General features: G+C 37.7%; 1 protein-coding gene across 1 annotated transcript in view; it reads right to left on the bottom strand.

Moving 5' to 3' along the window:
• Positions 1–2,020: 2,020 nt before the first annotated feature.
• The window catches only part of suds3 (SDS3 homolog, SIN3A corepressor complex component), a 59,397-nt gene continuing 46,019 nt past the window's right edge, over positions 2,021–15,398 (bottom strand). Inside the window, exons 9-12 of the mRNA XM_080208423.1 lie at positions 14,031–14,052; positions 13,782–13,887; positions 7,942–8,026; positions 2,021–2,639 (exon numbers count right to left, since the gene is read on the bottom strand). Of these exons, the coding sequence (XP_080064549.1) occupies positions 2,541–2,639; positions 7,942–8,026; positions 13,782–13,887; positions 14,031–14,052 (312 nt within the window). The 3' untranslated portion in view covers positions 2,021–2,540. The remainder of the gene's footprint in view (positions 2,640–7,941; positions 8,027–13,781; positions 13,888–14,030; positions 14,053–15,398) is intronic.

Genomic DNA, 15,398 nt, shown 5'->3' with positions numbered 1-15,398 from the left:
TATCGCTGAACCAATGTCATCTTCAAACAGATTAACTGATCAGTTATTTCATAGTAAGAAGTCTCACAACATCAGGTTGAAGTCCAACTGGTTTATTTGGAATCACGAGCTTTCAGAGTGCTGCTCCTTCAGGAGCGGGATGAATGGATGAAGGGGCAGTGCTCCAAAACCTCATGATTCCAAATAAACCTGTTAATTTGGAATCATGTTTAATCTGGTGTAAGACTTCTGTGCCCATCCCAGTCCAATGTCAGCACCTCCGCATCATTTATTTCATGCCACATCTGTCTACTTGCAACAGTGATCATACTTCAAAAGCAATTAAAAAAAAACAAAAAAGCCAGAAATCATTGATCAGGCCGAGTAGCAACTAGAAGAGACTTAATGTCTTAAGTCAATGACTTTGGCTGTGAAGCACTTTGGAATGCCCAGAGGACATGAAAGGCGCTATTTAATGCAGGCATTTTTTAAAATGGTCATTTCAATTTTTATCTACACAGTGAAATAATACACTATGTCAATAACCCCACATGGTTGAACAGTATTTAAATTAGATGCAAGGATATAAACTTAAATGGCAACTTTTCATACATGTTGGTAATATTGTTAAACTTTAGAAAAAATGCAGTTTTTAACTAGAAAAAACCCATAGGCAAAGTATTCACTATTGTATTATGTTCTGGTTGAATTATTTGGGATTCATAAGCAATATATCAATTTCTTGAGATACCTTTATCTGACAAAACATCAGTAAAAATGTCAATGACTTAAAAAACAGCAACATCTCCAAAGTTAGCAGGCATCTTGTTTGACACACCATTTCAAAAATAAAGAACAAATTCCTTTGTTGTAGTCAAAAATAGACTGTAAAGAATAGTATGTGCAGTGCAAAAACTTTTTATTTTGATTGCTAAAGACGAATAAATGCAGTTGCAGTTTTAATTGTATTATTCATTGTATTGATGTAGCATGGTATCCCTCCATTATTTGCCAATAATTGCATCTGTAACTCAAAGGTTTACCATGGGCCATATATGTACAGCAATTCCAATCTCCTACGTCATATAAAAAAAGTCTAAATGGACATTTATGAAAATGATGCCATCACATTGATAAAAAAAACAATTTGAGCAACACAACTAGTAATAAACTGTGGGCTTTTAGAGTACGTACCCAGCCAAATGAACAAGTTTTGTTGGACATATAATCAATTGAATTCCCTTATCATGCATGGAGAATTCAAATGATTTCAGACTTAACATTATTTTGCTTTTGATAAATAGGAATTAGCAGCAGTATCATCCTAGTAAGAAAGCTAATATGCTTTCAAGTTCTTTCTAGAGGTTGAAGCAAAACAAAAACTAAGTTTACTTTAGGTTTATTTCCCAAAATGAGGTTCGTGCATCAAATGTCTTACTTGGATGATACTGCTGCTAAATCCTATTTGTCAAATAATGTCTAAAGCCCACAATTCGATTTTCCCAACTCAATAACGCCTCCATTCAATTGCAGAATTAAATGATAGCAAGGAAAGTGGAAGCAACAGCAAAAGCTCCAACGGATGCTTTTTGCACAGCAGTTATACAGAGATAATGCATTCATTACTAGTTTTTAGGGATCACTTGTGTGTGCTTACAAAAGGTTTTTTTTATTTAATCTAATCTCCCGAATGTTGTTTCTGCAGTAGCAAAATGCTTCAAGTATTTCAAAACCTTCTTGAAAGTCAAACCAAACAGAGGAAGCTCTAAGCTTATTGAATCACCTGTCATTTACCATGAGTGTTCTTAGGGACAGCTTCAAAATATAGTTTGCACACCGACAATCAGGTTAATAGAATGAAATTAGAGCAGCATTTGACTGGATTCTGCTCCAATATTAAAGGCTATGAAATACTAATTTATAGGAAAAAGAGAGAACAACTTGGTAATGTAGATCATAACACAGTGTTAACCAAAATCAGGCTTCCACCACCTTTTTCAGTTTTATTAAAGGTTACAGAAAACTATAAAACAAACTCAGGTTGATTTGTTCAAAGAAACAAGGTTATTTAATACACTTTTTAAAACAAAAAAAAAATACATGTTTTTGGCCTGTGTCCAATAGTGACTATGGTAAAGTATTCTATTACAAAATAAACAGCATGTACAAAACATATTCCTCGCAAAAAAAAGTGACTGAATTGTTCAGATTCAGATCTCCCAGATTGTCCAGCAATGAAGCAAAACTGCTTGTCATCTTGTTGTTCAGAATAAATGTAACAATCCACAAACTGGCGGTTTGCAGCCATAAAGAATGGTCAACTTCATCTTGGAGGATGATGAAAATAAAGAAAATCCTTGAAAAGACGCATTTTATTCTTAAAAATATACACAATCGTCAGAACTGGCATTGGAAAGAGTCTTCAAATTACACGTTCTCCAGTCTGTCACTAAGTTTGCTTGTATTAATACAGATTTCCATACAAAAACCAGGGAGGATTCACTCTCTGGGCAGAGAGACAACAGCAAGGTCTCAGTCTCCAACGTGTTTTGGCAAGAGTGCTAGGCAGCAGATCGTCTCCGTAAAATGAATACTCCTCTATGTAGCTGTCCCAGATATATACGCATCTTTGTGCTATCACTTGTCTTCCTCACCCATATCTGAGAGAAACAAAAATACAACTGGATCAATAGATATGAATAAGCCAAAAATGCAAAGTTTTAAAATTAAATACAATGTCTGATAGGTTAAAAAAGTTTTTTTAAAAAGTTGCTATCACATAAGATTAAGCATACATGGATAATCAGAATACTTTGGACGCTGGAAATTTGAAATAAACAGAAAATTCTGGAAACACTCAGCAGGTTATCACAGTATCTGTGGGGAGAATCAGAGTTAATGCTTCAGGCCTGTAAACCTTCATCAGAACTGCGAAAACTCAGAAATTCAACAGAGTTGGACTCAGGATGGAAGGGTGTCACGGAAGGAACAGTCCTTACGTAATAAGGATGTTTTTGGTGGTGACTTCCCACTGGAGGTAGCAGAAATGGCAGAAAATGATCTGTTAAATACTGAGACTGGTGGGGTGGAGAACAAGGACAAGGGAAACCTCACTGTGATTCTAGGAGATAGGGGAAGGGGTGAGAGCAGAAGTGCGGGAAATGTGGCAGATATGGTTGACAGCCTTTCAACCATAGCAGAGTGGATTCCTCAGTTGGGAAAAAAACTCAGGGGCACAGATACCCTCCCTAACAGCACTGGGGATGAATTACAACTCAGGGACTGCAGTTCAAGAAGGTAACTCACCATCACCTTCTCAAAGGTAATTAGGGATTAATAATGAATGCTGGCCTAGCCAGCAAAGCCTACTTCCTTCGAATAAATATAAAAAAAACATAATGGAAGGTTGCATCAACAAAACAGATGCAATGGAGATGGAAGAACTGGGAGAATGGAATGGAATGGAATCAATACAGGGTGTAGAGTGTGAGAAAATGAAGTTGAGGGAGTCAGGGGAATATAAACTGAGATCGATCCTGCGGAGACGAAGGCCTAGTGGTATTATCGCTAGACTATTAATCCAGAAACTCAGCTAATGCTCTGGGGGCCCGTTTGAATCCCACCATGGCAGATGGTGGAATTTGAATTCAATTTAAAAAATCTGGAAATACGAATCTACTGATGACCATAAAGCCATTGCTAATTTTCAGAAAAACCCTTCTAATTCACTCATGTCCTTTAGGGAAGGAAATTTGCCTCATCTGGCCTACATGTGACTCCAGAGTCACAGCAACATGACCGACTCTCAATTATCCTCTGGCAACCAGGGTTGCACAATAAATGCTGGCCAGCCAGTGACGTCCACATCCCACAGATGAATAAAAAAAGAAATCCCAGAAAGAGAGACAGAAGTCAAGGAGGGGGAGGAACAAGTCAGGTGGATCTTGTGAAACTAAAAGTAGAAATTGGAATCAACATTAGATAACTTTTTCTACTTGATTTTAATTCTTCACTTTGCTTTTGTGTCATTTATGTCCTTGGTCAACTCATTGAAGTGCATCTCAACATAAGAAAAGCACCTCAATGATTAGGCACATTATAGACTTTTGGACTTCTGCTGAGTTCAACAACTTCAGATCATCATCTGTGCTCCATTTTGTTTCCTTTCCCTTTGCATGTTTTATTCTTTCTTCAGTCAGCAACACAGCTGCTCTAGGTTCATCTTTTGGTTCTTTGCTACTTTGCTTGCCATGCTGGAAGACTAACTCTCCAGGCCACCACAGGTCTTCCTTTTGTCTTTGTCCCATCCAATCCTTCCTCAAAACCTATTACTTCTCTAACTTTTCCCAGTTCTTTGATGAGAGGTCACAGCTCTGAAACGTTAACTTATGGCATCCTCTGTGGAGAGAAACAGAGTTGCTGAATGTTTTCAGCATTTTCTGTTTTAAATTGAACATGCGTGCTTAGATCCAGGGTATTTAGCTGGCAGTAGAAAAATGAAATCTTTAAAATTGCTAGAATATTAGAACATCCAAGTAAAAAAACAAATTCTAAGATATTATAGCTAGGAATGCAAGAACCCCAGAACGCGCAGATAAAACTTAATACATTCAAAAATAAAACTGAACTTTCCAATGTATCGTTCAACTACTAAGAGATGAAATATTGCTGTCACTCTGTCTTACGTTGCTCCCAACAATTCAACTTGCAAGCATCAGCCCTTATTATTTAAACGCTAGATTTTTTTTCGTAGTTCTGCACAATTTATATCTGCTCTATTTAAATGAATCAGACATCAGATTTTTGTAGCAAACTCCTAAAGGTCTGTGGAAAATCCAGTCAGTTCATGAAAACTCTTCCCCCACATTACCCCCACCCGCCATCCCCAAAAAGAAAGTCACTGTTCTGATGTGGGAAAACATGGCGATCAATTTTCAAAAACAAGGCTCCATGAAGTAAGAATGAGATAAAGACGTGCTATTTCTGTTTTCGGTGATACTGATAGAGGGATAAATATTGGTCAAGGCAGCAGGCCTTTGAATAGTGCTGTCAGAGGGCAAATATGGCCTCTTTCTACTATATTATTTATTTCTGGGATGTGGCAAGACCAGTGTTTATTGTCCACCTTTAACTCCCCTCAAAGAGAAGGTAGTAAGTCACCTTAGTGGTTTGCTAGGGCCATTTCTCAGGACAACTAAGAATCAACTACACCGATACAGGTCTGGAGTCACGGGGACCTGTTGGAATAAGGATAGCAGGTTTCCTAACCTAAAAGGCATTATGAACTAGTTGAGATTTTCCAATAACCCAATCTGGATTCAGAGTCATCATTACTTTTACCAGCTTTTTGATCCAGATTTATTTAATTACAAGAATTCCTATGCGAGTGTGACAGAAGTAAACTTTCCCTTCTGGTTCTTCTCAACCCGTCTGCAGCCTTTGACACGGTTAAGCCTCATTGAACACTTCTTCACTCTTATCTAGTTGGATGGGAGGCTCCATTTCTATCTACCTAATCCCCCTCGTATTTCTTATCTACGTGTTGTGCCTTGGTGAGTTCATTGGATAGCATGGCATTCTTTTCTTTGTGTGTATTGATGGCATCCATATCTTCCTCACTGCCACCACTCTTGACTCCTCCACTGTTGCTAAGACAGACAGTTTGTCCAACATCCAGTACTGAATGAGTAAATATTTCCTCCAATTAAATATCAGGAAGACTGAAACCATTATTTCGGGTCTCAGTTTCATACTCGGGTACCTAACTATCAACTTGAGCCCTCTTGCTGGCAACAGTCTGTTTCTACCTAGGTGTCACATTTGATCCCAAGATGAGCTTCCGAACACATTTTCTTCCCATGACTAAACCAGTCCATTTATTTCCACCTCCATAACATTGTCAAACTATGTCCAAGTCACTCCTTACCCTTTGTTCAAATCCTCAATCATGTCTTTGTTACCGCTAGACAACTATTCCACCACACTCCCGACAGGTTTCCTACATTCTATCCTCTGTACACTACAGATCATCTAGAACTAGCTGCCCTTATCTTAACTAGCAGCAAGTCTCGTTCCCCTATCACCCATATTCATTGACCTACATTGGCTTCTGATCAAGCAACAAGAATTCTCATCCTTAGCTTTAAATTCTTCTATTACCTCACCCCTCCCCTAACTTGTAATCTCCTCCAGCTTCACAACCCTCCAAGATACCTGCCCTCATCTACTCTGGTCTCTTGTGCATCACCAATTTTAATTGCTCCACCACTGGTGGCCATGTTTTCAGTCGCCTAGGTCCATAACTTGGACTCTTTCGTAACCTTTCTACCTTCCTTTCCTCTTTTAATTCACTCCATAAAACCTCTCTCTTTGACAAAGCTTGGCTATCTGACCCAATATCTATTTATGTGGTCCAGTGTCATTCTTTTTTTTAAAACAATGATCCTGATAATACAGCATCTCAAGGTGATTATGTTAAAATTGCTATACAAGTTATTCAACTCGCAAGCTAGAATTGTAGCTTCTGAACACATGCCTCTGGTTTAGTAGTCAAGGCCTCTGCATTACTGATCCAGTAATATCACCATTATGTTACTGTACCCGGATAACACATGATTTAACGCCTTAACCAAACCAGGTGCTACACTGAAGTATCAACCTAGATTTTATGCTAAAGTCTCTGAATTGGGAGTTTAACCCACAACTGTCTGACTCAAGAGACAAGTGTGCTCTTCTTTAGCTCTCAACAGAGATTGGTACAGCAAATAGGAACAGATACTAGGCAGGGATTTTCAAATCTGTGCTCACTGGTCATGATTTTCATCCCAATGACTTTAATAGGTTAGAAAACACAGAAGCATTAAACTTTGATCATTACATTGAAAAACTCACACAAACATACAAAGTAATCAAGCTCAAAAACGTATTGTATCAGCGTCTGAATATGATGCTTTCTTATGTGTAATCAACAATAATCATTTCAGCTGATTACATCAGAGTTTTGTTCCAGCAAACAAGATCCTGCTACGAAAGCCTACTCTGCATACCAATTACATCAAGATGCGTTTCTGAATCACAAAACAGCAATGAAACTGAACAGCAAGTGTCATGCTAATCTGAATTAATATATTTTATAGAAGAACTGAACAGTGGAGTAAGTTTACACGCATTCAAAACTATTTCCAAACCTAGTAATGTGAAATGAAAAAGATGTGAAATATTTAAAACAACACTAGGTGGAAATGGTCAATAAAATTAGGTCAATTAATAAATAAATAAGATCTATTGATTAAAGTGAGGACTTTAAAAACGTGATACCAGTCTATTTATGGATTTTGCTGTATAAGGGAAATGTCTTATTGAATTTTGACTGTAAAATTGATGTAATTATTTATATGGATTAAAGGTACATAATAAGATTCAAGATTTGTTTTCCAACTGTAAATCATTTTGATGTTTAAAAATACTTTCGCAGGATGTGGATGTCACCGGCTAGGCCAGCATTTATTCACCGGCCCTAACTGCTTTTAGATAAGATGGTTGTGAGCTGCCGTCTTGAACCACTACCGACCATCTACGGCAGGTACATCCATAGAGCTGTTAGGGAGGGTGTTGCAGGATTTTGATCCACTGATTGATGGAACGGTAATATTGTTCCAAGTCAGGAAGGTGTGGGGCTTGAAAAAGAACTTTGTTGGTGGAATTCCCATGCATCTGCTGCCCTTGTCCTTTTAGGTGAAAAAAGGTCACAGGTTTAGACAGTGCTGTCAAAGGTGCCTTGATAAGTTGCTGCAGTGCATCTTGTATATGGTACACATTGCTGCCACTGTGGGTCAGTGGTGGAGAAAGTGAATGTTTAAGTTAAGTTACCAGATTATGCTTTAAAGATAAAATACCCAAAATTAAAATATCTGCCAGAATGTTAAAACATCGCAACACACTGGTTAGAAAAAGAAACAGTACCTCATTTGTTCCAACTGAGCTAATTACACAGCTGATCTTCGTGTTATCCTTGGATTCCAGATAAATAGCTTGACTTTTATGATACCTAGAGAAGGAATGGTAACATTTGTAAGCATATCTCGAATTATTGCTTTCAACTGAAACCTTTTTCATGCCTCACTTCCAGGGCTGATTTAATTACTGAGAAAGTGCTGCACTGTCATAGGAACAGTTCCTTTGGATGGGATGTTAAATCAAAGACTCTGTTTGTCTATTCTGCTTCCTCAGATCAAGGGCAGTGAGGATTTGCACTCTCTTGCCAACATTTCCCCTCGGCTACCATAAAAAAAAAATGAGCTGGTTATTCAATTCATTGCTGCTTGTATGCCAAAATGACAACGGTAAATGCACTTTAAACATGTCTCAGTGATTGAATATTTTAGAGTGCATCTAAATACAAGGCTCATTTTGCCTCGTTCTTTTCGAAGTTTGATTGCAGAAACAGATGTCAGCCTAGTGTCCTACATGATTGAGTTTAACAAAAGTAAAAACCAAAATTAATCATCCTTCACATAAATGGTACCATTTATTGAGGGAACATATTTAAAAGCAAGCACAGGCATGGGAAGTATCTGCCTCAGCCTCTGTCAGTTCAGGTAAGTAGTGTTTTAGATAAGTAATTTTACATTTCTGGGAATATTAAAATTCAAAAATGTACTTAAAACTATTAAGTCCCTTTGAATTTCATCCTTTGCTTTTTCAATTCTATTAATGGAACACATGCATTGATAGTTTAGTTTTCATACTCAATGCTTAAGAATAATGAAAAAAATGAGAGGGCCCAATAAAGAATGTTACAGAGCTGCACAAGGTGGGTGAAGTGTAATATCATAGAGCACCTTAGATATCTAGTCACAATACAAGGAAGCTACTCAAAGGCTCAAAGCCAGAGATGGACCAGAAGTTCTTCATTTCTTCATCAAAAAACAGTGCATGTTTTTAAGTAGCTAAATTGAGCTAATGTTAAATGACTACCCTTGAGATTCTTCCACATTCCCAACCTCCAACATCAAAAGGAGATAACAGAGTAAAACTCTCTGAATTAAGCCATTGCCAGCCTCCAGCTAAATGCAAATTAGACTGGCTTACAAACTTTATCCTGTTCCTCTGATGTAGGTGAAATTAAGAATATATGGATAAAAACCTGCCTTCGTCCCACTACATGCTATCATTCATTGGAACACCAGCAACACTGAAACAGATGTGTTTGTGTCTCTCTCTAGACCACCCATACAGTGGAGTTATCTTTGTGAAACTACAATACTTCTACTTAAGGCTTAGATTTCATTCAATTTCACACAATGATACAGGGATGCCAAGGTTTTGAGAATGACTTAAAGTCCTCTCTTCAAATTTTGTCAGTGGAAATTCAAAGGGCAATTTACAATGATTAACAGTAGCCTCATACTTCATCAAATGCTTCAAAATCTTGGGTTTTGTTTTCAAGCTGTGTAATGACTTACTGGTAACAATACCACAAGTCTGACTCATAGCAGGCATTCTGCAAATATTGTTAGTTTGGTGCCCTTGATATTTGGAACATCCATCTTTCAATTCTCAATCTATGCCTTAAAGCAGCATGCATAAGAACTTCAGTGATCTAAAACCAGGGCACTTCTAAAGTCAAACCCAAATCAAATGTTTTGCAGGAAATATAATGAAATGGACAACGCGGTGGCACTGTCGTTAGCACTGCTCTCTCTCAGCACCAGGGACCAGGTTCAATCCCAGCCTTGGCTGACTGTGTGTGGAATTTGCACATTCGCCCCATGTCTACATAGGTTTCCTCTGGGTGCTCTGGTTTCCTTCCACACTCCAAAAGATGTGCGGGCAGGTTGATTGGCCATGCTAAATTACCCCTTAGTGTTGGGGTGATTAGCAGGGTAAACATGTGGGGTTACAGGGATAGAGTCTGGATGGGATTGTTGTCAGTGCAGGCTTGATGGGCCGAATAGCCTACTTCTACACTGTAGAGATTCTATGAAAATTTGAAATGAATTAACATGATTATTAAGGGGTTGCTATGCAGCCTGCTAAGAGTTTTGGAGGGAATAAATAAGGAGATGCTTCATTTATACAAAGCCTTAGTCAGACCTCACCTGGAGATCGACTGCATTCAGTTCTGGGTACTGTGCCTCAGGATTGATAAAACGTCCTTGGACTAGGTACCAGAAATATGTGTAAATTTAAAGGGTTAGACGGCTACATGAATTTGATTTGCATTCCTCTAAGTGTAGACAGTTAAGGGGTGAGTTAATGAACTATTTAAAAAAGATACAATAGAGCAAAACATATCAGCTATTCCCTGTGATGGTGAAATCAAAAACCAGACGTAACAACCTTAGAAATTAGAACAAGACAACTGTGGAGTGAAATACAGTAAGGGAGATGTGGAATTTTCTCTCTCAAAAAGTTGTGGAATTAGGGTCAATGAAAATTTTTGATTTTTATCAGGCAAGATTATCAAGGGATAGAGATCAAAGACAGGTAAACAGAGTTAAAGTGTACATCAGTCATGATTTAATTCAGGGTTCAGAGGCTGCATAGCCTACATTTTGCTATGTTTTGCTCCCAACAAAGAGCAGATAACTTTACCTTACCTTACACGGCATTGACAATTAACCTTTGGACTGCTAATTTTCCAAGAAAACTATTACTTTCTCAGGTCGGCCAACTTAGTAACTATTCCATTCGCAACTTTATTACTGAAAAATATTACAGTAATAAAGCTACGTTACAGGAGCAGTTTTATGCCTGTAATATTAATTTTATTGTATCTTCTCATCTGAATTCTATTTTGGCTAGACAATTCAACGTTCTTGAAGAATATAGCTCTCCACTGGTTGGATTCATTGAGTGTCCCGTCTAAGGCTATTAAACAAATCCCTTGCAATTTTATCCTTAGCTATTTCAACCTCATTAGTGAAATAGGCATGTTGAGTTTTCACATATAATGCTCAAGAGTAATGAAGGTAAAGTGGGAAGACCTAATAAAGAGTGTCACAATGCTGCACAGGGTGGGGACTGGAGCAACATCACAAAAGCATGACTTAGATGTCCAGCCACAATACAAGCAAGTTACTCAAGGACTCAAAACCAGAAACGAGCAGTCAGAATCCCACAAACAGAACTGCAGACAAAAGCAAACTTGAAGAAAGATAGTGAAAGGTTTAGTAGACCTGATGCTTACTTTGAGGAGGAAGGTTTACAGGGAAAGAGCTTTCTGCTATAAGTGGGCTATCTCACATGTTGTTTCTGACATGGAGATCCAAGTTAAAGTAAATCAACATCTTTATTGTACGAAAAACCTGAAAATTGCAGGGAACAAGCACACAATTCTTAAAAGACATCCGAATCAATACCTGAAAGTTGACTACAGGTTAAGAAAAGAAAAGTCATTTGCTGCCCCCAAATGGAAACGGAGCAGAGTTACAACTTGAAGATTACCAAAGGAATGAGCAGGATAAAGTGAGATCTAACACAAAAGGTTTCCAAACAACTGCATGTGTGCAAGGACAACTCAGTATGCTTGGTACATCTGTTTATTGTATCTACTTATTCAGTTAGCCCTTACAGTATTAGTTTGGAGCATTTAGAATTGCTTAGCTGTAATTGCAAAAGTATAATTAGTGTCTTATATCAGGAGGATATTTGCAGGGTCAGGACTTGATGGGTTGGTCAACATCCAAATTTATTTGCCCAACAAGCATAAAAGTAACTTCACCTGTAAGGTTGTTCTCATGGGCAATTTTGCACTCCCAAATAACCCATTATCTACATACAATGTCAGCATACAAGTTAGGGTGCCAGATCAGAAAATTCAGAGTATATTATGAATCAGACCAGACCCCAATAACTTTTCTACTCCACCATAAATGTGAATTACTGACAAACTAGGGATCTTTATCAAAACAAGCTTTAGTCATAATACAGTTCAATTGTAACTCTAACAAAATGAAACAGTTTAACTCTTAACCATTGAACAATCTATAAATATGAAGAAAAAACTCTAACTTATCACTATTCAGTTCCAATGAAGCATTATTTCTCTAATAGCCTTATACCCCACTTTAAAAATAGTTAGCAAATCCAGGCATACTTGCTTACACCTCTTAACAGCTTTGGAGTTTCCAGGGAGATTTTGTATAGAGGGAGAGAGAACTGCTAGTAGGCTTCTATCTTTAAACAGCTCTCTCCAGCAACTGAACTTAGAAAGTTGTTTTTCTCAGTAACAAACCTCCTATTTCCAGTATCACATGAGTAAATGACTCTGTATACCTAGCTCACTCTTCTATTACTTTTATCAAGAAACTTCCTCCTCTTTAGTAAACAAAAATTCCTTAAGCCTTCTTATATGGCTAAAATAAGTAATTATCCTGCTTTCCAGAATCTCCCTCCAGATTACCTGACTGGAACAAAACACTGAATCTTGAAGCAGATGCCACCTTAAACATAAAATATATTAATAGCATAGTATCACCACATACATACTTCTGATAGACCCCAAGTTCCAGCATTGCCATTTGAAAATTAAGCTGACAACACCACTTTATCTGTGAAAATGCAACAGTCAGCAGAACAAGTTAAATTTGAAAGCAATTTAGAGTGGAAAAGGATCAATGTTGTGCAGCCCTCAAACCAAGCCTCTCTCACAACCCACAAGGGAAATATAGTTGGATGCTGAATTTGCACCATATAAATATAGGCTGAAATTTTTCAGCTGTTCCAGGCGATAGGATCTTCCAGTCCTGCAGGCACCCCAGCGGCAGAAGGTGCGAACAATGGGAAAGCCTACCAGCCAATAGCGGGGCCACCTCCACCACTGCAAAACACATTGCAGAGAGAGCAAAGAACCCTACTCAAAATGTTTAAGGAAAGTGTAAAATAGACAATGAAATCCATTCATAATGATTTGGATAAATAAATCTTGAGTACTTATTTAAATAAGTAACAGTGACTCATAGATACAGGCATCTACTTTGAGAATTTTGGCAGAATAGACATATTTATGTTCTATCAGGAAAATGAATTATGGCAGATGGAAAAAGAAAACATCTACTTTTCATTTTATTTATGGAGGGGATGTAATGAGACAGCTTGTGCCTTTTCTCCAGGCCATATACATATCTTCCAGACAACCTCCGGTTTAGACAACCAATTACATAACCTCCATGTCAAGAATATCACCCTTAAAACAGTCATTTTGTTCCTATGTTGATGTTTTAATAATTTCCAATTTTTTTTTTTAGAAACTTGCATATAAAACTGGACCAGACAATTTAAACATTTGATCAAGAAGCATATATTGGCAGAATGTTGCACACATAATCAATATTCTTAGAGAAAACAACAAAGGTATTTTCGGACAATTGTTTCAAAGAATTTTAAGGCTACACAGCAGCTAAAGATGCTCATGTTGAAAGTTTGGAAATACTGGGCTTATACCACCATCTAGTGGCCTTTGAAGTTTACACACAGAAAGCATCAGATTTTTTAAATGTTATCCAATTTAAAGGGACAAGGTTAATTATTTTTACAGGAATTAACACAGAACATTAGAATTTAGCTATGATCTTCCAAAGTTTAAAATATAGATTATTACAGTCCAGCAATGGGACAAACAACGAGAATTCAGAATATTTGCTTGGTCATTCAGCAAATTCAAGAATCAATGACCAAAAGCACTCCAAGTTTATATCTCACATATAAAGCTGTAGAACATCAAGAATGCATCTATTAATCAAGTGACCAATCCTTATGCCACAGCAGTAAGTGGTGAATAGAAAAAAAACCTAACTCACCATCTCTTATCATAATACAACTTTCCGTCCTCTATTCGTGCTTCATATCTCTGTGCTGGCGATTCAGCAGGAGTGCTGGGAAGGTGCTCAGGAGAAGATGGAGATGCTGCCCAAATAAAACATGCATACGGTTACAGTATAGACTGCATTAACTGTTGTTTCAAATTCTCTGGTTTTCTCTTGGAAGAATTATTTTGGAAAGAATGATTCTGGAACCACGTGGGAAACGATTAGAAGAAGGATAACTACCTGGTCTTTTTGGAGATTTGAGCTGTAGGGAATGAAAAGGAAAAAAAAATTACTCTCCTTGAGCATCAAACTTTTTCAAAACCCTATCACCTTCAGCAATTAACTAACAAGTGGGAACATGCATTTACATTTATGTCACTGCATTAGGGGTATTTTCTTATTCATTAGTAATCGCTTACCATTGCTGAAACAAAATAGTTAAAATATCCAAACTATCTTGCTGACTAAACCTTGTATTTAGGCAATACCAATTTATTTTAGCAACCATGTGGAAAGTGGCAGAGATTTCGTCGGAGAAGAGCACAGAGAGTTCATTTTAAGAGAGCTAGGCTAATCTGTGGACTGACTGCATTGAGAAAATGCAAAGTATGGCATCACAATGAAACAGGCAAGTTGACTGGTGGGTGTGCATTTCTCTCATTTATGTACCAAAACTCTGGTAATTTATTAGCAACTATAAGGTTTCATTTGTAATACTATGATTTACTGGCAGTAGGAAAGCTTATTGTAGTGCTCATTATTTACAAATTAATTAAAAATAAAATTTATTAACACATTATCAAGATAGCAGGGCAGATGACATGTTGCATCTGCAGCATGTGGGGCTCATGGATGCCAATGTGATCCATATCAAACACATCTCCAGTAAATGTCTGTGGCTTAAGGAACTTCAGCTCAGAGTTAATGAGCTGGAGTCTGAGTTTCAGACACTGCAATACATCAGAGAAGGGGAAAGTCGTCTGGACACTTTGTTCAAGGTAGTCAGACCCCTTAAGTTACAGTCTTCTTCAGTCGTCAGGGACACATGACTGAGTGCACAGGTACAAGGCGGTAGAAGATAAGTCTTTGCAATGGTCCAACAGAATTGAGGTTCTTACAGTTTGCACAGATGAGAGCAGCGACTGCAAGACAGATGAGTGATACGAAAATAGAAAATGCTGGAAAAACTCAATGTCTAGCACTATCTGTGGAGACAGAAACAGAGTTATATTCCAAGTTAAATATGACTCTTTTTTGAAACTGGGAACTCAGTTCTAAAGAAGTGTCATATTGGGCTTGAAAAATTAACGGTTCCTCTCTCCACAATGCTGCCGGACCTGCTGAGTTTTCTCAGCACTCTACTTTGAATTTCACATTCCCAGCAAAAGCAGTAATTTGCTTTTATAGTAAGGTGAATGAGTGAACTGATTATGGCACTGTTGTACAGAAAACCATTCAACTGGGGGAAGTAAACAGGAATATAATGGTAATTGGAGCAATATAGTCAGGGAGATCGGCACCATTCTCTGTAGCTGAGAAGAAGAGCCCAGAAGTGTGTGTTACTCTGCCCAGTGCCAGGGTTCAGGACATCTGCTTGGAACTGAAGAT

Source organism: Carcharhinus amblyrhynchos, chromosome 20 (genome assembly GCF_965287045.1).
Source record: "Carcharhinus amblyrhynchos chromosome 20, sCarAmb.v2.hapA, whole genome shotgun sequence".
Lineage (NCBI taxonomy): Eukaryota > Metazoa > Chordata > Chondrichthyes > Carcharhiniformes > Carcharhinidae > Carcharhinus > Carcharhinus amblyrhynchos.
This window is presented reverse-complemented; position numbering and strand designations above follow the sequence as displayed.